The 22,803-nt window shown below is 47.9% G+C and overlaps 1 protein-coding gene across 3 annotated transcripts in view; it reads right to left on the minus strand.

The window, feature by feature from the left end:
• Positions 1-22,803, minus strand: part of MYH14 (myosin heavy chain 14) — a 90,991-nt gene that overhangs the window by 43,865 nt on the left and 24,323 nt on the right. For all 3 annotated transcript variants that reach the window (XM_060131860.1, XM_060131859.1, XM_060131858.1), the window contains exons 11-20: positions 16,124-16,219; positions 13,733-13,851; positions 12,350-12,502; positions 11,968-12,141; positions 11,485-11,658; positions 9,348-9,462; positions 5,818-6,005; positions 2,789-2,910; positions 442-511; positions 144-304 (exon numbers count right to left, since the gene is read on the minus strand). In XM_060131860.1, coding sequence (XP_059987843.1) covers positions 144-304; positions 442-511; positions 2,789-2,910; positions 5,818-6,005; positions 9,348-9,462; positions 11,485-11,658; positions 11,968-12,141; positions 12,350-12,502; positions 13,733-13,851; positions 16,124-16,219 — 1,372 coding nt within the window. The remainder of the gene's footprint in view (positions 1-143; positions 305-441; positions 512-2,788; positions 2,911-5,817; positions 6,006-9,347; positions 9,463-11,484; positions 11,659-11,967; positions 12,142-12,349; positions 12,503-13,732; positions 13,852-16,123; positions 16,220-22,803) is intronic.

Genomic DNA, 22,803 nt, shown 5'->3' on the forward strand with positions numbered 1-22,803 from the left:
ATCCTGGAGGCCCTGACATCTGGAGCCAATTGATCTTCTACCATCCTGGAGCCTCCCTGACCCAGCCTCTGGGGCCATCTGGTCAACCCCTCCCTGAACCAGCCTTGGCCAACGTGACCCCAAGAGATAGTGGGGAGCCGCACTTGCGAGCCAGGTATCCCCGGGCAGCTGCCTGGAAGGACACAATGATGTCTGTGACCTTCAGGTCCCGCTCTTCTTCTAGCTGGGCCAGAACCCCTGCCCGGAAGAAGATCTTGCTTTGTCCCACGCGGTAGAGGTTAGGGTCCAATTCCAGGGCCTGGATCTGTGAGAGTGGGGGAGGGGTCATGAGGAGGAAGGGTGATGAAAGGGGAGGCTCCAGTTCAACCTCCTCCACCACCTGAGACTGTACACACACGTTCACACTCATGCACACACCCTCAGCCTCCACCCCACACTCACCATCTTCTCACAGGCCTGCTTCCCATCCATAAAGCCCTTGGGGATGGCATTGGGTGTCAGGATCTCGTACCTGAAGTGGGTGGGGAGGGGTGAGGGAGGGGTGAAGAGTAACAGCAAACTGTCACTATGGCCAGGCACTGGGTTCAGAGTGACAAATAGCAATAATAACAATAACAATAGGAACAGTAAGAAAAACAAATATTTAAGTATTACCGAGGGCCACACACCAGGCAGAGAGCATTAATACCACCACCAATGGCAACATCATCAATATGTCCTAGGTGTGTCCACTCCTAGGACACACCACGTGCTGATTATGAGTGTTTAATTACACCAACACCATAGGTCATTGAGACGTAAAGGCAAGGTGTGTCTCGGAAGTGTGAGAATAACAACAAATAGGGGCTGATGCTCTTGAACTTATTACGTGCCAGGTCCTGAGCTAAGTGCTTTACAGCTGTTTCTTTCACATTTCTCAGTGCAACTCCAAATTTTAAAAGTACGTTTCATAAGCACACGTGTCTGTCCTCAGAGCCTTTCTCCTGCTGTGCCCTCTCCCTGGATCCTGACCTTTCATTAAAAATAATGCATATTAGATATACAACATATATACACAAACACATATATCATATACATAATATTATATATTAATGTCATATGTTAATATGTGATATTTTTTGACTGGTGATTGAGAAACGTGTGTGTGTGTGTGTGTGTGTGTGTGTGTGTGTGTGTGTATCAGAGTTTCTCAGTCACCAGGGATCTTGTTAAAATGCAGATGCTAATTCAGTAAGTCTGGGGTGGGGCCTGAAAATGTGCATACCCAACAAGCTGTCAGGTGACACTGATGCTGCTGGCCTGGGGACCACATTTTGAGTATGAAACTGCAGACCTGCACTGTCCAGTGCAGCAGCTACTGGCCACACGCAACTACTGAGCCCCTAAAACATGGCTGGGGCCATTGGGCAACTGCATTTTTAACTGCGTTTCATTTTAACTAAGTGAAATTTAAATTTAAAAACTGAAGCAGGGGGGACTTCCCTTCCCTGGTGGACCAGTGGTTAATACTCTGCGCTCCCAATGCAGCGGGCCCAGGTTCGATCCCTGGTCAGGGAACTAGATCCTGCATGCTGCAACTAAGACCCAGCACAGCCAAATAAATCAATAAATATTAAAAAAAAAAACCAAAAACTGAAGCAGTGTAAAATATTTTTCTGTTCAACACAATTTCTTTCTTTTCTTTTTTTTTGGCCGCTCGTCTTGTGGGGATGTTAGTTCCCCAACCAGGGACTGAACATGCGCCCTCAGCAGTAAAAGCAGGGAGTCCTAACCACTGGACCGCAGGGAGTTCCCACGATTTCACTGTTTTGATACGACTACATTTCACTTTGACCACGGGAAATTCAGTGTCTGAACTGAGATGTGCTACAGGTGTAAGACATACACCAAATTTCGAAGATTCGGTAGGAATAAAAGAATGCACAATGTCTCACTACTAATTTTTTATATTGATTACATGTTAAAATGATCTAATATCTTGGGTGTACTGGGTTAAATAAACTCTTGTTATCATTAACTTCACCTGTTTCTTTTTACTTTTAAAAACATGGCTACTAGAAAATTTTAAATTGTATATGGGGCTCACATTCTCTTTCTATTGCATGGTGCTGCTACATACAGCTTGCATGAAGCATAATTTTTGTTATCATATTCACCATATTACTGGCTTATTATATGTTGATATTTTTTCCTTCTCTCCTATTCGACTGCATTTTTAAAAAAAATAAACTTATTTATTTATTTATTTATGGCTGCATTGGGTCTTTGTTGCCGTGCGCGGGCTTCTACTCTTTGTTGCGGTGCGCAGGCTTCTCATTGCGGTGGCTTTTGTTGTGGAGCATGGGCTCTAGGTGCACGGGCTTCAGTAGTTGTGGCACGTGGGCTCAGTAGTTGTGGCTCACAGGCTCTAGAGCGCAGGCTCAGTAATTGTGGTGCACGGGCTTAGCTGCTCCGTGGCATGTGGAAATTTCCCAGACCAGGGCTCGAACCTGTGTCCCCTGCTTTGGCAGGTGGATTCTTCACCACTGCACCACCAGGGAAGTCCTCGACTGCATTTTTATAAGAAACGCCGATTGCGATACCCAGATCGCAACATAGTACTCTATGCCCTTTCTCTTGGGGAGTCCAGTGAAGGGGGCATTGCTCTCCCATATCACAGAGGAGAAAGCTGAGACTCAGTAACCAAAGGAACTTGCCCGGAGGCCCCACCCCTGACCCCTCCCAGAAGTAGCAGTTGGGGTGCTTTGGATGCAGGCACCCAAGCCCTACCCCACCCCATGCCGCTCACCTCTGCCGGAATTCCTGGAAGAGGATGCGGTTGGGAAAGCCCTGGCGACAGATGCGGATGCCCTCCAGGACGCCGTTACAGCGCAGCTGGTCCAGCACCAGCCGCGGCTCCAGCTTCCCAGCCTGCAAAGAGCAGTCACAGACATGCGAGGTCAGTGGCTGCCACACGGGGGCGCCACTCACTGGATGGCAGCCGTCAGGGGAACTCAGGTGGATGGCAGTTTGGGCAGGTCAAAAATGGTTGGCAATTTCATCTGGTTCAACCTATAATTTACTGAGCACCTACTACATGCCAGGCAGAAATGCCTGCCCCAGGGAGCTCACTATCCACTGGGAGAGGTCGACAATAAATGAGGTCAAGACATCACAAACGTCAGAAGTAAAGAGTACTAAGTGCTGAGGGGCAAAGAGCAGAGGGGAGGGAGGACGGAGAGTGCTGAATTTGCATAGGACAGTCTGGGAAGGTGACGTGTGAACAAAGCACGTACATCATTATTTTTGGTAGTGAGCTTTCATTGCCTTTTCTTTCTCTTACCTGCTTTTTTTTTCCCCCAAAGTAATACACAAATGGTAAAAATCTAAACACTACAAAAAAATTCAAATTACACATTCTGAAAAACAACTCTTGCCTTGCCCAGGCCTCCAGAGTGGTCAACACAATACCCAGGTTTTTATGGAGCCTTCTAGATCAGTTGTTCTCAACCCAGACTACACACTGGAGTCCCCTCACATGCTTAAAAAAGCAAAAACAAACAACAAACAAAACCAAAAAAAAAAAAAAAAAAAAAGCCCTGGCCCCAGGCTAGGGCAGAATATAAATATCTGGTGGGGAGGAGGGTTAAAAAATGAGAACCACCATTCTGTATCTTTTCCAAGGGCTATCTAAGCATATATGTATTTATTCATCCATCAAATGTTTATTGAATACTCACTGTCTGCCACACAATGTGTTCTAGGCACTGGGGACTCAGCAGTAAAAAAGGAGATAAAAGCCCCTGCCCTCAGAGTGTTTATGTCCCAGCAAAAAGGGAGTTTCTGTTTATTTATTATTATATATGTTCCCTATTCCTCGGTAATAACACTTCCATTCTGTGGGCGGGAGGGCGCTATTCCTCCCCCTATGCTCTCAGTCCGTGAGTGGCTAGGACTGACCTCATCCTGGCTCCAGACATGGTCATGTGACTCAGGCCAGGCCAATCAGGCTGGTTCAAGGGTGGGCACAAGAGCCATCCTAGGCCAGTGAAAGCCAGCCCTGGGACTTCTGCTACATCCATGCTGCCAGAGGCTCTCTCTTTCCTTTAGGGTTGCTGAACTGAAAGAATGAAAGTCTGGAGCCCTTGGTGGCTGCCGTGCCACCTTGAGAATGGAGACAGAGATTCATCGGAGAGGAGGCAACACATAGAAAAGCAGAGCCAAGCAGAGGAAAAAGATTCCTGACGTCACCATTTGAGCACCTGGATCCAACTGTGCCTGAACCTAATCATGGAATCTTCAATTATGTGAATCCATGCATTCTCACTTTTTTTTTTTTTGGCCATGCCCTGTGGCTTGTGGTATCTTAGTTCCTCAACCAGGGATGGAACCCGGGCCCTCGGCAGTGAAAGCGTGGAGTCCTAACCACTGGACCGCCAGGGAATTCCTGATACATTCTCACTTTTGCTTAAGCCATCTTAGTGGCTCTCTCAAAGGAGCCCCAAGGAAATGGCTGAAAATAGCTGGAAATTGGAAATAATATATAGGATGGTCTCACAGTAACATTTTGGTTTTTTCCCTCCCTCCCTCCCTCCTTTCCTTCCTTCCTTCCTTCCTTCTATCCTTCCTTTCCTCCTTCCTTCCTCCATTCCACCCTTCAACAAGACATTTGGCAGGCTTGAGTGGGGAGGTGCCCAGCAAGGTCAGGAGACTGATTACATAAAAGGGGACTGAGAAAACTAGTAAATGTGTGCTATATTACAGGATCTCACTGTTGCTAAAAAGAGATGTTGGACTGGAACTTGACATACTGGTGGGAACTCATAGTTTTCAATATATAAAGATAGTTATAGAAATAAACATAGATGTTTAAGTGTATGTACACATATATGTGTGTACATGTATATACATGTGTATGCATGCATGTACGTTACTGTGTACGTACATAGCTCTATTTACTGAGAGGTCCTGGGAGTGACACCTTGATACCATGGAGCACACCTAGCACCCAGATCTTAGATTGTAAGCACCCTTCTCCACTAAGGCTCTTTGGAGAAGTGGCTGAGTCCATGTATGCCATATTTCATCAAATAAAAGCCACTATCAATTGTAAAACACACTGTTATCTTATATACCACCAAGAAAGAAAAGCTCTTGTCGATTAAACTCTGACAGGCCTTTGATTGTAAGCCACATCCCAACTTCAGAGATGCTAAAATGTCACAATAAATGTGTCTTAGATTTGATAAAATACGGTATTTACAGCTATGAGAAACACAGATCCACCTACTCAATAACCTCAGCTCCTGCTTTCTGAGGACAGGATAAGCCCCAGGCACCTAGTTTCACCTTCTACTATGCTGACCCTTCTCTACAGGGCCTAGTCTCTGATTTTCCCAACAAGAAAACTTATTGGTGGCCTAGGAGGCCAGGCATGGTCGCCCCACACTTACATGACACTCCCAGCTCCAACGGTCTTTTTTCCATCCCTTGTACCTTTCACGCTCCAACCAACCACTGGGCTTCTGCACAAGCTGTTCTCTGCTTAGAATACCACTTATCCTTCCAAGCTCAGACCTCACCTTCTCCAGGGAGCCCTCCCTGACTTCACTGTATTCCCACTACCTGGCACTTAGTAGGTGCTCAGTAAAACTTAAGTCCTATGAATGAATGAATTTTCCTAACAGGGCATTGAGCCTGGGAGGGAAAACAACTTGCTCGAGGTCACACAGCCAGTCAGAAGTGAGCCTGGGGCCAGACATGGTTCCAGCCACATCCAGTGACTGGGACTTTACCCACTGCCAGAGCTGCCTTCCCTCCCCGGGCTGGGTCACTCACCCTCTTCTCGTGGTTGGGGATGATACAGCGGACGAAGCTGGGGTTGGTGTTGCTGAGTGTGGCCATGAGGCGGCTCAGGGACTCCTTGTAGAGCTGTCCCACCGTCCGGAACATGCCCCGGCGTGGGCGGCCACCAGGCGGGCCATCCCCAAGGCTGTTCACCTGCTCCAGCCCCACGATGCCCTCCACTGTGGGAGGAGGAAACAGATGTAGAGAGAGAGTAAAGTCAAAGGTCAGTTATAGGGGGCTGGGTTGGCCAAAGGTCAAGGATCTTATTATTTATAGGACCTGGCACTTTACATATGAAACACCGCTCACAGCCTAGTAAGGTAGGTGTTATCAGCCCACTGGACTGACCAGCAAACTGAGGCTCAGAAAGATGGAAGACTGTGCCCAAGGCCACACAGCTTAGGATCTGAAGACCCAGGATCTGAACCCAGGCAGTATGAATCTTCTCGAACCCTGGTCTCTGACCCTTCTTTTCCATTTTCCTTATCAGCAAATGATGATGATGAAGATAGAAAATGCTTCCTTAGCACTTATTCTCTGCCAGGCACTGCTCAAAGCACTTGACATACATCAGCTTATTTACAAGCCTATAAAAGTCATTCCCATTTTATAGATGAGGAAACTGAGGCACAGAGAGGGAAAAGGGCGATAACCACAGCTGCATTTTCAGGAACTTGAAACAGTGTCACATTAACAATGTAATGAAGTCTGGTTTTATTACAATATTTGAAATAAGGCAATGTTTAAAATAAGGCAAAAAATTAAAAATACATAAATAAAAAGAAATGAAAAAACATAAAATAAAATAAGGCAAACTGCCTCCATAGTCACCATTTTCCCAGAAAGGCCTGATTTCATGATAATTTTTTTTCCCTATTGTCATTTGATGCTGTCACTTCAACTAGTGAGAAACATGCACTCCTTTGTCTCAAATTCTATGTACTGAATCCTTCCCAGTTTCTCAAGAACCTGCAGCTGGGGCAGAATCTGATGGCCTGCAATCCCCAATCACGAGGGTTATCACGGCCAACTAGATAACTCGCTCTGAGGGCAGTGCTTGGCACACAGTGGGGGCTCAGATATGGCATTTTTCCTCCCCAGGTTCAAGTCTCCCTCCTACCGCCATGCTCCTAGTTATTATCAAAAGGCTAATTATCATTTATTAAGTTCTTATAGCACAGGTAAGAGCAGAGGCTCTGGGTTCAAATCCCAGCTCTGTCCCTTACTGGCTGTGTGACCACAGGCAGGTGACTTAACCTCTCTGTGCTTCCATGTCCTCATCCATATAACAGGGGTAACAGTACTAACAGCTGCCTGATTAGGTTGTTCAGAGGATTCCATGTGTTAATAATGGTGAAAGGGCTTTGCACAGTGCACAGCACACAGTACGGGCTCAATTAATGCCAGCTGATACTGTCACAGTTGTTTGCACTTTTACATGCGGTTTAGTTAGAAGAAGGCCTTGTGCTGCTACAAAGAGTCTGGAAACTGCTAAGGGAGCCAACAAGGGGTGGGGACAGGAAAGAAGAGGGAAAGATCTCTGTATGGTAAGGAAAGGGGATAGATGTTCAAAACCAGGTTCCCGGTCCAAAGGGCCCACCTTCCTCGTCTGGCAAATCTCACCCGTTGGTGCACAGCAACACCCACCCCCTGACGGAGAAATGGCAGAGCCGCGCCTCCCTGAAGATCCTGGGGGCGACGGTGGGAAGGAGCCCAGGAAAGAGAACTGCTGCAAGCCCCCGTGCTCTGGGTGGGGGTGAGGACAGAGGGGGGGAGAGGCAGGGAGACGGGATGGGAGGTGCAAAGGGAGCAGCATGAGAAGAGGCAGGAAGAAAAAAGAAGAAAGGGTTATTAGTCAACAGCGCAGAGCAAAGCAGGAGGAGGAACCTGATCCTGGCCATGAACTTTTAAAGCCAGGGAGACTGTCCTGTTCAGCTTTATGAGGGCATCAATGTTGGATGAAAGGGCGAATGTCCCCTGCGAATATAATACCCGGGGGGAAAAAACTTCTCTCCCTATAGGTTGAGTCTGTATCTGTTTTATTAGGTATCCCCTTTTGCCCTGGCCACCAGGAAGCTCAAGGACTAACTCAAGGCTCCCACCCAGCTTGTTGAAGAGAGTTTGTCTCATTTGCCTTTTCCCCTGGGCTTCCAGGATGTTGGGTACCCAACTCTGGGCTGTCAGGATGCCCGAAAGCAAAGCCAACTCTGGGCTCAGGGCAGCTGTAGTAGAGATTGATGCAGAAATGGCCCCAATCCCCCACCCCTCTCTGTGACTTGCAGCTCCTTGAATCTGGGCTGGCCTTGTGACTTGCTTTGTTCAGAAGAACTGTGGAGGAAATAATACTGTGTGGGGTTCCAGTCTAGGACTCAAGAGGCTTTGCCACTTCTACTTTCTCTCTTGGAACACTTTGAGAGCCGAGCATATACAGGGTGGAGCATGTGAAGGATTAGGGGGAACATCATGTGCCCGTGAACATGGCACAAATTTTAAAGAAGTTGACGGGGAAGATTTTCAGTCTGAAGGAGATGATTCTCGGCAGAATCTGGTTCTGTTACTGAACATCAAACGATGCTTTTCAATCCCTCTTGTATAAACTATATGAGATACTAACATCAAATTTCCCTGTCTAAAATCAGCTCACCATATCAAGGTGTGCTATGCCCTTTTGCTCTGTGAGTTTGTTTTGGGAATGACTCATCTTGCTTATTTTGTTCTCTTGTCCAATTGCATGGGCTGGCGCTTCTACTACTATGCTTTTCACTTCAATAAAAGATTAAGGCAAACTGACAGATTCTGGAAACCCAGAATCAGGAAACCAAGATGTTGGTTCTGTCCGTTTTATAAAATCACCTCTCAAACCTCCTCTAAGGATGGAGGGCAAGGATGGACAGGGCTTGCTGGTCTGAAAGTGTCAGTCTGAAAAGACGGATGGCCAAACTCACACGGGCCTTGTTGGAGCAGGAAAACTCCAAAACTATACCTGGGTTTTTGCTCTTTTTTTTCTTCCCTGAATCCCTGAAGGGAACTTTGGGAGAGATCAATGAAAGCAAAGCCTAAAAGTTGACTAACCTGTAAATACTGCCCTTCCGAGTTCTCTTGTTGTTATTAATTCTTTTTCAGTCGAATCTCTTGTTTTTTTTTTTTTTTTAGGGATCACATGCCATCTACAATTAATAACTTCATTGCTTCCTTTTGAATATTCACATACTTATTTCTTTTTCTGGTCTGATTGCATAAACTATTATCGCCCAAACAGTGTTTCACAGCAGTGTTGACAGTGGGCATCCTTGTCTTTTTCTGATTAAGGAGGAGTGTTTTATCATTGAGTGTGATGCTGGTTTGAGATATCAATCAATAATCACTAATTGGAATCACTACTGTAAGGCTGTCTGGCCTACTGGCACCAGTTCTGCCTCTGAGCTGACAACTCAGGTCTGGAACAAAAGTGTTCACACTGTGAGTTGGGAGAAGGGATGCACAGAGCTCCAGGGACAGGGCCTGCGGAAGCTGGTCCTTACCGTCTTTCCAGATCTCTGCCGTTAGCCGGTCTGTGCTCTGGTGAAGCAAGGCTGCGACACTGTCATTCAGAGGGTCCATGTTTTTCATCAGCCACTCATTGGCCTTGTAGTCAACCTGAATGAAATTGGGCACAGGAGGGTGGCGGGATGGTGGGTTCACCAGCACTGCTGATTTCCCAGGGAGCCTCCCAGAAGCTCTGAGATTCCCAGCTCTGGGGCTCACCACTCAGGAGAGAGCACTGGTGGACACCTTGTGCCCATATCCTGAACTGCACCCACCTGCAGCATGGTCCCTCTCCCTTTCTGTATTTCCCTTAAGAGGACCCTGCCCACCTCTGGGACCTCATCCACCAACACTTCTTTCCTTATTCATTTAGCCACTCTGGTCCTCAAATGTGCAAGCTCATTTCCACCTCAGAATTTTGACCCCTGCCGTTCCCGCCACCTGTGATTCCCTCTCCGTGGATTTTCACGTGGCCAGCTCCCTTCCATGGAATCACAGTCTTGACCACCACGATTCCCTGCATGCGTGCCCCCCCACCAGATGGTGGCTTCCAGAGGCCGGGGCCTGAGTCTGACTCACAACCAGCAGAGGACTGGGCACACAGGAAATCTTAGCAAATGTCTGGAAAACAACTGAGTTCTAGAACAGAACACATGGGTCTCCTACCCCTCAGCCTTTGTGTATGCCGTTCCCTCCACCCATTCTTTTCTGGCTACGGGTTACTCATCATTTATTTTATTATTATTTTTTAAAATATTTATTTATTTGGCTGCACCAGGTCTTAGTTGTGGCATGCAGGATCTAGTTCCCTGAGCGGGGATCAAACCCAGGCTCCCTGCATTGGGAGCATGGAGTCTTACCCACTGGACCACCAGGGAAGTCCCTACTCATCATTTAGACCAGGGATTGGCAAACAATGGCCTCCCGGCCAAATCCACCTCCTTTTATAAATAAAGTTTTAGGGACCTTCCTGGTGGTCCAGTGATTAAGAATCCGCCTTCCAATGCAGGGGACGCAGGTTCAATCCCTGGCTGGGGAACTGGGATCCCACGTGTCACGGGCCAAGTAAGCCCGCCCGCCACAACAAAGAGGCCGCACAGGGTGTGGCAACTGGGACCCGACACAGCCAAAAATAAATAAATAGGACTCCCCTGGCGGCGCAGTGGTTAAGACTTTGCCAGCCAATGCAGGGGACACGGGTTTGAGTCCTGGTCCGGGAAGATCCCACATGCCGCGGAGCAACTAAGCCCGTGTGCCACAACTACTGAGCCTGCGAGCCACAACTACTGAGCCCGCACGCCATGATGCCTGTGTGCTTAGCCTGTGCTCTGCAACAAGAGAGGCCATGGCAATGAGAAGCCCGCGCACCACAACGAAAAGCAGACCCCGCTTGCCGCAACTAGAGAAAGCCTGCGTGCAGCAACAAAGACCCAATGCAGCCAAAAATAAATAAATAAATAAAAATAAATAAATAGATAATTTAAAAAATAATAAAATAAAGTTTTATTGGAATATGGCCTTCATTTATGTGTGAACTTGTGGCTCCTTTCGTGCTCTCACGGCAGAATTGAGTAGTTGTGCCACAGACTGGCCCACAGAACTGAAACTATTCACAGGAAATGTTTGCTGACCCTTGATTTAGAGTTCAGATCAAGCATCACTCTCCTCTGTGAGACCTTCCCTGGGATTGCTCCTCTGGACTTTGACACTATCCCTAGCTGGCCCCATTAAAGCACTTATCGGCCTTATATCCCGATGGTCTGTCTTCGTCTCCCTCCCAGATAAGGAACTTTGTGAGGACAGAATCATATCTGACGTGGGTTCCCAGCTTTGCTCAGCACAGGGCTGAGCCCACAAAAGGCATATGTTGGCCAAATGAGTGAATAAAACGCACCTAATTCTCCACCTGGTGAACTCCTATCCATCTCTCGAAACCCACTGCAAATATCCCCTCCTTGAGGAAGCCTTTGCTGACTTCATCAGACAGAGTCCTCACTCCTCCAAGGGCTTTCCTACCCCTGGCCTGGCTGTGACTTGTCCCAGTGGACACCAGGTGGCCCCTGCTTTCCCTCTGCACCCTCCCTTCATCCTCACTCCCACCCACAGCCCCCAAGGCTGGCCCCTGCTCCCTACCTTGCCCGCATAATGCAGGACGCTGAAGTCGGCCTGATCCCGCAGAGTCCTTGGCCGCTGGAATTTGGGGTGACCACCCTGCTCTTGGGTCACCTTCTCCACAAAGGACTTGTCTGTGGCCTTTGGGAACCAGCACTCCTCATCCAGCAGAGCGAGGAGCCCAGGGGGGTTGGCCTGACCATTAACAGAGGAGGGCAGAAGAGTTAAGTCAGATCCCCAAATACTGGACACTTAGGTTGCTGCTAATTTTTAGTTCTTGTGCCACTTGGGACCTACGAGCAAACACGAGAACAACCGTTATAGCCATCGATTAGCCCTTTGATTCGAGCCACGCCCTGTGGCAGGCATGTTCTGGGTTCTAATCATCCGGCAGCCACACAGATCTATGCCATTTTCCCCATTTGACCGATGGAGAGGCCTGAGGCCGGTGGGGTGAGGAGCTGGACCAAGGTCATGCAGAGGGTGGAGCAGCCATGGGCTCACCGGCCGCTCGATGAGGTCGATGCAGGGCTGCAGGTCGAGGCCGAAGTCGAGGAAGGTCCAGGGGATGCCCTCGCGCTGGTATTCCTCCTGCTCCAGGACAAACATCGTGTGGTTGAAGAGCTGCTGCAGCTTCTCGTTGGTGTAGTTGATGCAGAGTTGCTCGAAGGAGTTCAGCTGCGGGGGGGAGGGACACATGAAAGAGGGGGACAGGGACCCGGAGGGGCAGGAACCCGGGGGGAACAGGGACCCATAGAAAGGGGAGCAGAGACCCAGGGAGGGGCGGACAGGGACCCAGAGAGAGGGGGACAGGGACCCAGAGAGAGGGGGACAGGGCCAGCGTGATGGAGCCCTCCCAGCCCCCAGCCAGGCACAAAGCGCAGACCTGGAAGATCTCAAAGCCGGCGATGTCCAGGATGCCCAGGAAGGAGGCGCCTTGGCGGGGGCTACGGTCCAGGGCTCGGTTGAGGCGCAGGACCAGCCAGCGGAAGAGGCGCTCGTAGGTGGCCTTGGCCAGGGCCTCCAGCGCAAAGTCAGCCTGCAGGTCAGGGCACACAGTGAGGGCCCAGCCTGCACATTAGTGCCCCCCGACCCCGCCCTGCCGGCAAGGAGACACTGGGTGTGGACGGAGCCCCATCATGGTTCGTCAAGAGCAGCGACATTAACAACAGCAGATCATTAGTGACGCCCTACTGTGCGTCGGGCACTGTGTGAAGCGCTTGGGGGCACATTAGTTCATGAATATTCCACCCAACCCTTGAACCAATTTCCACGGCAGAACAGGTAAGAGGGTGGAATCTGGAGACCAACATCTAGATTGGAATCCTAGCTCTGCTACTTAGAGGCTGTGTGACCTCAGGCATGTGAATAAACCTCTCTGTGCCTCAGTGTCTTCATCTGTAAAATGGATCCTATCAATAGTACCTTGACTGAGAGCAGAACCCAGGTCAGTGTGATCCCCAATCTCATCTCCGTCACTGTGCCTTCTCTGTCCTAGCACCTCGAGAGCCCAGCCTGGGGTCAGGCAGAGGCCTCTGCCCCAAAACTGGAATTCTGAAAACATCTAGTCTGTGTTCACCTCTCCTCACCCTCACTGCCACCACCCTTATCTGTGCTGCTGTCATCACTTGCCGGGACTATGACAGCGGCCTCCTTGTGTCTCATTGCTTCCACTGGGGCCCCCTGGACCCAATTCTCCACACAGTAGACAAGGGAATCTTTATAAAGACAAACTGAACCAAGTTATTCCCTGGCTTAAATCCTCACTGGCCTCCTGCTGCACTCTGCATAAAACTCACCTCCTTATTGTGGTTCCTAAGACCTCATGTGATCTGTCCCCTTCCAACCTCTCTGACTGCGGCTTCTACCACCCTCTCCCCCACTGTCTAGTCTCACTGATCTCCTTAACGTTCCCAACTTGCCAAGCTTGTTCCAGCCCCAGGGCCTTTACACATGCCCTTTGTCTTGAACCATCCAAGTCTCAACTCCAATGTCACCCCTTCCGAGAAGACTTTCCCGAGCACCTCAATCCCCTCCTTTGAAGAAAGCACCCGTTTCTTCCTTTATTATCTGATTCCCTACTACAGCCTGAGCTCCCTGAAGGCGTGGTCTTTGTTTCCATGACTGCTTTTATTCTAGCGCCTAGACCAGAGTCGGTAACTGAACAGACACTCAGCAAAAGTTTGTTGAGTGAGCGAGAAAAAACTGGTATAAGCTGCTTAAAAATCCAGGGCCCTCCCTGCGCCCACCTGCCGCCAGCCTTGCCCACCTGTTCCTTGGTCTGTGCTTTCTGCACGTAGTCCCGGCCAACTTTGATGCGGGGGGTGAGCAGGGCGCGGGAGAAATCTGTCACCCCCAGGCCCAGGAGGCGGCAGAGCTTCTGCGCAGCTGAGGGCGAGAGGCACCAAGATGCGATCAGCACTGGGAGGTGGGGACAGTGCAGAGTGGGGGAGGGGGGAGAGGGTGCCACCCCCCACTGTTGGTGGAACACCGGCCTTTCCCGCTAGAGGCATTACGGGTCCTAAAGGTGTGTGCATTCTCCAGCCCAATAATTCTCCTCCTGGAACCCTAAGTTGGCAAAAATAATTCTGGATGTGGGCAAAAGCTGGACTAGGAGGATGTCCGTCACAGCACTGTTTACAATGGGGAAAACCAGGAAGCAACCTGAATGTCCAACAGCTAGGGATTGGTTAGAGAGTCAGGGTGCATCCATCTGAACAAATGTTCTGCAGTCACTAAATATGATTATTATAAATAATAATTATTTATAACATTATTATTACTAATTAATAATATAAGCATTATAAATAATTATTATTTACTAAATAAATAATCATTATAAATTATTACACGGTACACTTAAGACATGTACATTTCATGATTTGTATGTTTCACTTCCAGTCCATGAAAGAACTGTAAACAAATATCGGATGCCAGTCATTGATATACAGGCTGAAGGGTCTGTACCAATATCTGAGATTTTGAAACGCGCCAGAAAAGGAGACGGATGAACAGAGGATGCAAAGATATTCGATAAAGCGAGTGTAGTAAAGTGTCAGTGGTAGAATCTTGGTGGTGGATCTGGGTGTTCGGTATAAAATTTTTTGAACTTTTCTATATGTTGGAAAATGTCTCAATAAAATGCTGGGGGAAAACTCTTGGAATAAGAGTTCAGTGAGGCGGCCAAACCTAAAAGAAATCTTAAAAAATTCACTGCTCTTCCCTATTTTTGTAGGAATAAAAAATTGCCAAAATGTTAATAGCTGTTTTGGCAGAAGATGGAGGAAGGGCTGTGTGGGCAGGTGTGTTTCTTCTTTCGTCTCTGAATTAAAATGATCATTAAGAAGTGTTTTTGAGCCTCTATCACTTGCGTCACAGGAAGATAGTTACTACAAATACTCAGCTCCAGCAAAAGAGAAAAACACTGAGGAAGAGACACATTAAAATGTCAACAGTGGTTATTTCTGAGAGGTGATGAGGATTTAAATCAATCTCTCTCTCTCTCCCCCTCCCTCTGATGCAATTGCAATTTCTAATTCTTCTACAGTGATTTTGCATTATATGGGAATATTTAAAAACTGAAAAAAACAGCATGGAGTACTATGCTGCCAGTAACAGGGTGACTTAACAGGGTTCTAAGCCCTTGGTGTGTACTTTGCCAGCCGGTGGAGCCTGGGGGCTGCTTCTCCAATTAATGTTTGCAAATGCAGAAAAGGAAATACAAGGGATTCCAAAGGAGATTAATTATACTGACATACAGTTCTCCTCACAGAGCCCAGGTGAAGCAACCCCAGTAGAGTTCTAGTTAATAACCTTGAAAAGTTACCCCCATTGCATTAAGGGGGTGGGGGGAAAGCAGGTTTCAAAATAGTTTATAAGGTCTGACCCCAATTTTGTAAATCAAACGAATGAGTATGTATAGCACACCTGCTGCGTGTGTGAACCTGGCCCCCAGATGTCACAGGGACAGCTCAGATCAGTGACATCGTGAGAGATGCCCCTTCCTTCATATGTTCTGTGTTGCACAGCTTTTGAAAACAGCCCATAGGGTGTCATAATCAGGACAGAAAGCTCTTCCCATCTCAAGGGGAAGGCGGTGTAAAGCGAGATTCCATTTCTGTGATAATTATTTCCACATTGACACAGACGTAGAACAAAGCCCAGAGAGAAATGCCCCCAAAGTGTTAGCAGTAATTACGGGTAATTTCCCTGCCTTTATACTTTCCTGTCTTGCCATATTTTCTTCCCCATTCAGATTGTATTATTTTATAATAATAAGGAAGCAAAGCTATTTCCATTTTGATAAAAAAAGGAATATCAACTATACTTCTGCTGAAAGGCAAAAAAACCCCAGAAGCATATACATGCAGAGCGCAGAGGCCAGGAGGAGATACGGCCAGTGCTAATGCTGGTTTTCTGGGAGGGGCTGGGATGATAGAGGATCCTGCTGTCCGCGCCCCCTTCCACCTTGGCACACTGGTGTTGTTCAAATTTTCAGCAGAGCTCACACTTTTTATAATCAAGAAAAGAGTGGACGGTGTTATTTTGGTAAAGATTCAGCAAAGGGCAGGAAATCAGGGTGGTCCTGGATGGGAGGTGGGTCTGGCTGGGAAGGGAGGATGTTCTGTACGTAGGTGGGTAGCAGGCCATGTGGTGGTACCTGTGTTGTCAGGCATGGAGGCTTGATCGGTGTTCCGTTCTCTCTTCAGGACAATGTTGCCAAACTGGAGAACGGCCGAGACCATCCGCAACATGGCTAAGGGGCAGCAGAGACACAGATCAGCGAGGCTCAGGGTCCTGACATGTGGTCTGAACTAGCCCCTTAGAAATCTAGCTTAAACAAGGACCTACTGTATAGCACAGGGAACTATACTCAATATCTTGTAATAACCTATAATGGAAAAGAATCAGAAAAAGAATAGACATATGTATATGTATGTATAACTGAATCACTTTGCTGTACACCTGAAACTAACACAACGTTGTACATTAACTATACTTCAATTAAAAAAATAAGATAATAAAAAAAAGAAATCTAGCTTAAAAACCTTATGTCAAATTATACCACCACCTGACACCAAGCAGGTCTTAAATACATGAACGGATAAATGAATTCTGTATTTTATTTTATTTTTTGGCCACACTGCGTGGCACGAGAGATCTCAGTTCCCTCACCAGGGATTGAACCCGCGCCCCCTGCAGTGGAAGAGCGGAGTCATAACCACTGGACCTCCAGGGAAGTCCCTGAATTCTGTATTTTATATTCAAAGTTTGCTTTATCGTCATTTGGTGTGTGCTCATGTCCATTTTATAGAGCAATGCATAGAAGATTTAAAAGGATTTAGAGAAATGAATGAGGAAGATCTTTAGCAATATGGATAGATTTCTAAAATATCGAGTAAAAAATTCGAGGTGCAGAATGGTATATATGGCAACCACTATCTATGCAAAAAAAAAAGGCAGAAAATGTCAAGGTCAGTCAATTTTCCTTATTCTTGGTAATTATGTTCTGTAGGGTCACCTGAAACACTGAATTATCGAATGTGAACAAATGTTCCTATGGGGGAATACAGGTTTGGTTCCTGGGAGCCTCTGGTCACATTTTCATCAACTGATCAATGCATCACCTTGGTTTATGTGTATTTCTGTTTAAAGACACCTTATCTGATGGGAATGTAAACTGGTGCATCACTATCTAAAACAGTATAGAGGTTCCTCAAAAAACTAAAAATAGAATTGCAGCAATCCCACTCCTGGGCATATACCCAGACAAAATTCTAACTTGAAAAGATACAAGCACCCCTATGTTCACAGCAGCACTATTTACAAAAGCCAAGACATGGAAGCAACCTAAATGTCCATTGACAGATAACTGGATAAAGAAAATGTGGTACATATATACAATGGAATACTACTCAGCCATAAAAAAGAATGAAATAATGCCATTTGCAGCGACATGGATGGACCTAGAGATTATCATAGTACGTGAAGTAGGTCAGAAAGAGAAAGACAAATATCATATGATATCACTTATATGTGGAATCTAAAATACGACACAAATGAGCATATCAATGAAATTGAAACAGACTCACAGACACGGAGAACAGACTTGTGGTTGCCAAGGGGTGGGGGGTAGGGGAGGGAAGGAGTGGGAGTTTGGGATTAGCAGATGCAAACTAGTGTATATAGGATGGATAAACAACAAGGTCCTACTGTATAGCACAGGGAACACTCTTCAATATCCTGTGATAAACCATAATGGAAAGGAATATGAAAAAGAATACCCACACACACACACATGTATATAACCCAGTCACTTTGGTATACAGCAGAAATTAACACAACATTGTAAATCAACTATACTTCAATAAAATTTTTTTAAAGACATCTTATCTGATATACAGCATTGATTCACATTGAACTCACAACCAACATTCGCTACAACTGGAGTCTGAAGGAAGCTCTTCTCACACACGTATTTTCTCTGTAAAGCACATCACAGCCTTCCTGCTCTTAGGGACACCGGACAGCATTAAGCACTACATTTAGGGGGACATTTCAGACAGTGAAATCACCAACCAAAAAGCACCCCAAAAGTGAAAAGCATGGCACTCAACAGACTGTAGAAAGGACAGTGGTTTACAGTATGGGCTGGAACAAGAAGGCTGAATGTCACCCCGTGAGACTTCAGTTGGGTGCACACTGGGCAACTCAAAACTTTCACTCCTCTATGCATGACAGCAATGACCACAAAAGCACCAGGATATCTGGTTTGGGGGTTACGAATAAATGTCGTGTGTAGGTGAATTCTCCAACTCGGACATCGTAAAAGAAGATCGATTGTATTAATATTTGCACGTCTGCGCAAAGCGGCTAGAAATCTCGCCGTGAGTGGGCAATGCTGCCCCCTAGAGGACGTCTCGGGAACGTGCAGGGGTTGGTTAGCATAGGGATGGGGGCCACCCTGGCAATGTTTCTGGATGCCACAGAGACTGGGCAGGTGGGAACCAGAGGCGTTGCCCTTCTGTATCACAAAGAGTTGCCCACATTCCGTTTGATTGCGAAACGTCCCAGTGGACATTCACGTCTGTGAAATCATGGTTTGGAATGCTATGAGACTAACCCCAGCAGTTTTATGTATACACACAAAAGTGTTTTGTGTTTGGTTTTAATACACAGGGCATTTTCTAGGAGAATAGTCACTGAGGAATCCGAGGGAAGGCTGGTCTTGGTTTTGTTCAGAACTTATCAAGATTTGGTCATCGCGTCAAAGCCTCCTCGTCTCCACCTGCGAAGCTGCCCGCGGCTTGGAGTGGACCATATAACACGCCTACATCAGGCTGGGCTCCTGCCTGCTGCTTTCGAGGTGATGCTTCAGACCAGCGCCAACACCCAGCTACCTCATCCACGTTCCTCCTAGAACAGTCTTCACGATTTACGGATTGAAAAGGACACTGATCTATTTTCACTTACTCCGTGCCAGGTCCTGTTCCAAACACTCACAAATGACCTCATGTCACCTTCGGAACAACTCACTGAGCCAAATCCTGCAATAGCATCTTGCGATGGGAAACAGTAAAACCCCCATTTGACAGACAGGGAAACCGAGGCACATTCGGGTAATCAACTTACCCAGGATCACCCAGCTCATAAGCGGCATGGCTGAGACACACCCGGCGGTCTGGCCCTGGGGTCTGTATTCTTAACGGCCGTGCAGCCCTTTCCGTCCCTCTTTCAGCATAAAATTCGGACGTTTGTACGAACGTAGAGCACACACAGAAAAGCACACAGAGCACCTCCATGCCGCGCAGTGAGATCTTACAAAGCGAACACACCAGTGGGCCAGCCCCTCAGAAGCCCCCTTCTGGCCACTCACTGAATTCGGACAGATGGCACACTCACAGGATTGCAAGGAAGAAGCCAGGTTCAAAAGTGCACGGACTGTACGGGTCTGTGTGTTCCAAATTCAAGAGCGGGCGGAACAACTCCATGTTGTTAGATGCCAACACATTGGTGATGGGGGTTGCGGCGAGGGGAAGGGGCTTGAGGGGGCTTCGAGGTGCGGGTGATATGGGGCGTCACCTGCAGAAATTCCCCTGAGCTGGGCGCTTTGGCACCGCGCTCATTTGCCGGTGTCTGTGCTACGTAAGCTTCTGTACAAAGTTTACTTAGGAAAAGGGAGCGGCGGAAGGTGGAGGGGGGAGCCCTTCTGGAAGACCCATGCCAAAAATGCGTAACCCGAATCTAATCACGAGGAAACACACACACGTTGACAAAACAACTGGTCTGTAATCTCCCCAAGTGTCAAGGTCACGAACGATAAAGACTCAGGACCGGTTCCAGATGGATGGAGAGTAAAGTGTGACGACTAGATGCAACGTGTGTGATCCTGGACTGGGGAAGTGTGTGTGTGTGTGTGTGTGTGTGTGTGTGTGTGTGTGTGTGTGTGTGTGTGTGTGTGTGTGTGTGTGTGTGTTTAACTTAAAAAAAATTTTTTTGCTATAAAGGACATTATTGGGACAGTTGGCATAAGGTCTGTGGATTAGATAACAGTACTAACAGTGCCAATGTTAATTTCCTAATGATGATACTGTACTGTGTTTGTGTCAGAGAATGTTCTTAGGAAATAAGCACAGACAGATTCGGCGGGGGGGGCGATAAGATGAGTAATGCCCCCTCTCCGCAAAATGTCCACGGTCTGAATCCTGTGAATGTTACCTTGCAGGGAAAAATAGACTTTACCGATGTGATGAAATTCAGGATCTTAAAACGGGAGATTAATCTTGCATTATCCAGGCGGGTCCGAAACGTAATCATAAGCGTTCTTATAAGAGGGAGGCAGAGGGGGAAGGCCACATGAGCAGAGGTTAGAGTGATGCATTTTGGTTTTTTTTTCAATTTTTTTGGCCGCGCCGCGTACCTTTCGGGATCTTAGTTCCCCAACCAGGGATCGCACCCAGGCCCTGGCATGAAAGCGCAGAGTTCTAACCACTGGACCACCAGGGGAGTCCCTAGAGTGATGCATTTTGAAGACGCAGAAAAGGGCCATGAGCTAAGGCATACGGGTGGCCTCTGAAAGCTGAAAAAGGCAAGAAAACGAATTCTTCCCAGAGCCTCCAGAAGGGACCTGCTCTGCTGACACCTTGACTTTAACGAGTAAGACTGATTTTTGACTTCTGACCTCCAGAACCGTGAGGGAATAAATGTGTGTTGTTATAAGCCACTAGGTTTGTGGTCATTTGTGACAGTGGTCATCGGAAATATGAAGGGTGAAGGGATCCCTGGGCTACACCCCCACTCTCGAACAGCTCAGAACAAGTAATTAGAAAGACAGATAAGGATAAAGCAGATGTGGCAAGATGGTAATGTTTGAGGACTCTGGGAGAAGGTATGCGGCGATTTTGTGTACTCTAAAACTTTTCTGTAAATCTGAAATTATTCAAAATAAAGAGGTTAGGGACTTCCCTGGTGGTCCAGTGGTTGAGACTTGCGCTCCCAATGCAGGGGGCCCAGGTTCGATCCCTGGTCAGGGAACTAGATCCCACATGCTGCAACTAAGAGTTTGCATGCCGCAACTAAAGACTCCCCATGCCACAACTAAAAGATCCTGCATGCCACAACTAAAAGGATCTCACATGCTGCAACAAAGATCTCGTGTGCCGCAACTAAGACCCAGCACAGCCAAATAAGTACTTTTTTTTAAAAAAAAAGAGGTTAAAAAAAATCCCTGAAAACAGAAGGGGGGGTGTTGGTCACTGGCCTGACAGCTTCAAGAAGCCTTACTCTGAAGGACACACAAGAAACAGCTAACAGAGGTGGCCTCCTGGGAGCCCGGGACACTGGAATGATCAAAGACTTTTAGTTCTTTTTGAATTTCATACCCCTTGAAATGTAGTCAAAAAAAAGATCACTGCTGAGAAAAGACTCAGTTTCTGGAATTAGACAGTGAAATTGCAGTGATGAGTCACACCACCTTGTGAATATGTTACAAATACTGAACTGTATACTTGACAATGGCGAATTTTACGGTCCATGAATTCTAGTGCCCCAGGGAAAAAAGGTTTTGGTATAGTTTTCGGGGCACGCTGGGGTGTGCAACAAATCTGAATTTTCCTTTCGATCTCCATCAGGATCGTAACTCCTTGTGGAAAGTATCTGTTCCTTATTCACCTTCTAACTGTATCCTCTGTATACAGTAAGCACTCCATAAATGCGTTCACGAATGAACTTCAGCTTGCCACTCTGGGGGGAAGAATTCCTTCCACAGTCCCCACTACTTCTGGGATTCAATCTTATCCCTTATCAAGGTCTTCGGCACCCTGTCCCCGATCCTCCCACCTGCTCCAGCCTCGGGTCCCCTCAGTTACTCCAACCAGCCAGGCCAACCTCTTTAATCCCCGCCAACACCTGACACCCTCTCTTGCCCCCAGGCTTTTGCCCTGGGAGTTCCCTCCCCATAGAGGCGGTCCAGAACCACCTACACCTGCTTAATTCCTGCCTGACCGTCGGGGCTCAGCCAAGCGCCGCCTCCTCCAGGGGCTGCCCCGCCCCTTCCGAGACCCCGCCCCCCACCCCCCTGACCCACAGTCACTACTCCATGCACCTTCCAGCCATCACTCTTCCAGGGCATCAACTTTAATCCACTTGTGTGATTTGATGCTCCCGGGGTCTCAGCGCTCCAGGGGGCAGGGGCTTGTTCTGTCTTGGTCACAGTTCATTTCTCCCAGCGTCTGCAGTGGTCTGGCCCGCAGACTCCATCATGTGCTGAATGAATCGATATACGAATGAACAAATGGCCAAGAGTTAACTAGTGGGGGGTACATTACTGAGGCGTGACCTGGGGCAAGCCAGTGGCCTCCTGGGCCTAGGTTTCCCCTGCTGGGCAGTGGGAGGGGCTGGGCGGGGGGGTCAGGGGGCTGGGGTGTCGGGAACAGCCCAGGGTCCCAGAAACGCTGGGAGGTTTTGCGGCAGGGCAAGCGAGGTACCTCTCAAAAGATAAATAAATGAGCACATCTCCTGATAGACTCACAAACTGGATGATTATTCATCCTTAACATCAGCTCAGACCCGACCCAGACTCGAGTTCCCCCGGTGGCCTTTTACGGTTGGCTTCGGAACCTGCGTGGGTTCCAGGCACCCGGCGAACCTGACGCCTGAGGGGTTGGCAGTCAGCTCTGGCTGCTGACTTCAACCCAGCCGGCAGTAAGCAAGCCCCAACCTGCACGGGCGGAGGCGCGGGGCTGGCGAGGCTACGACGGCCTCACGTGACAGGAGCTCACCTCCCTGCGCGCTAGGCTGCCTGTTCCACCTCCCTGGTGGCATTTACGGCGCCAACGTGGA

Source organism: Lagenorhynchus albirostris, chromosome 19, assembly GCF_949774975.1.
Source record: "Lagenorhynchus albirostris chromosome 19, mLagAlb1.1, whole genome shotgun sequence".
Taxonomy (NCBI): Eukaryota; Metazoa; Chordata; class Mammalia; order Artiodactyla; family Delphinidae; genus Lagenorhynchus; species Lagenorhynchus albirostris.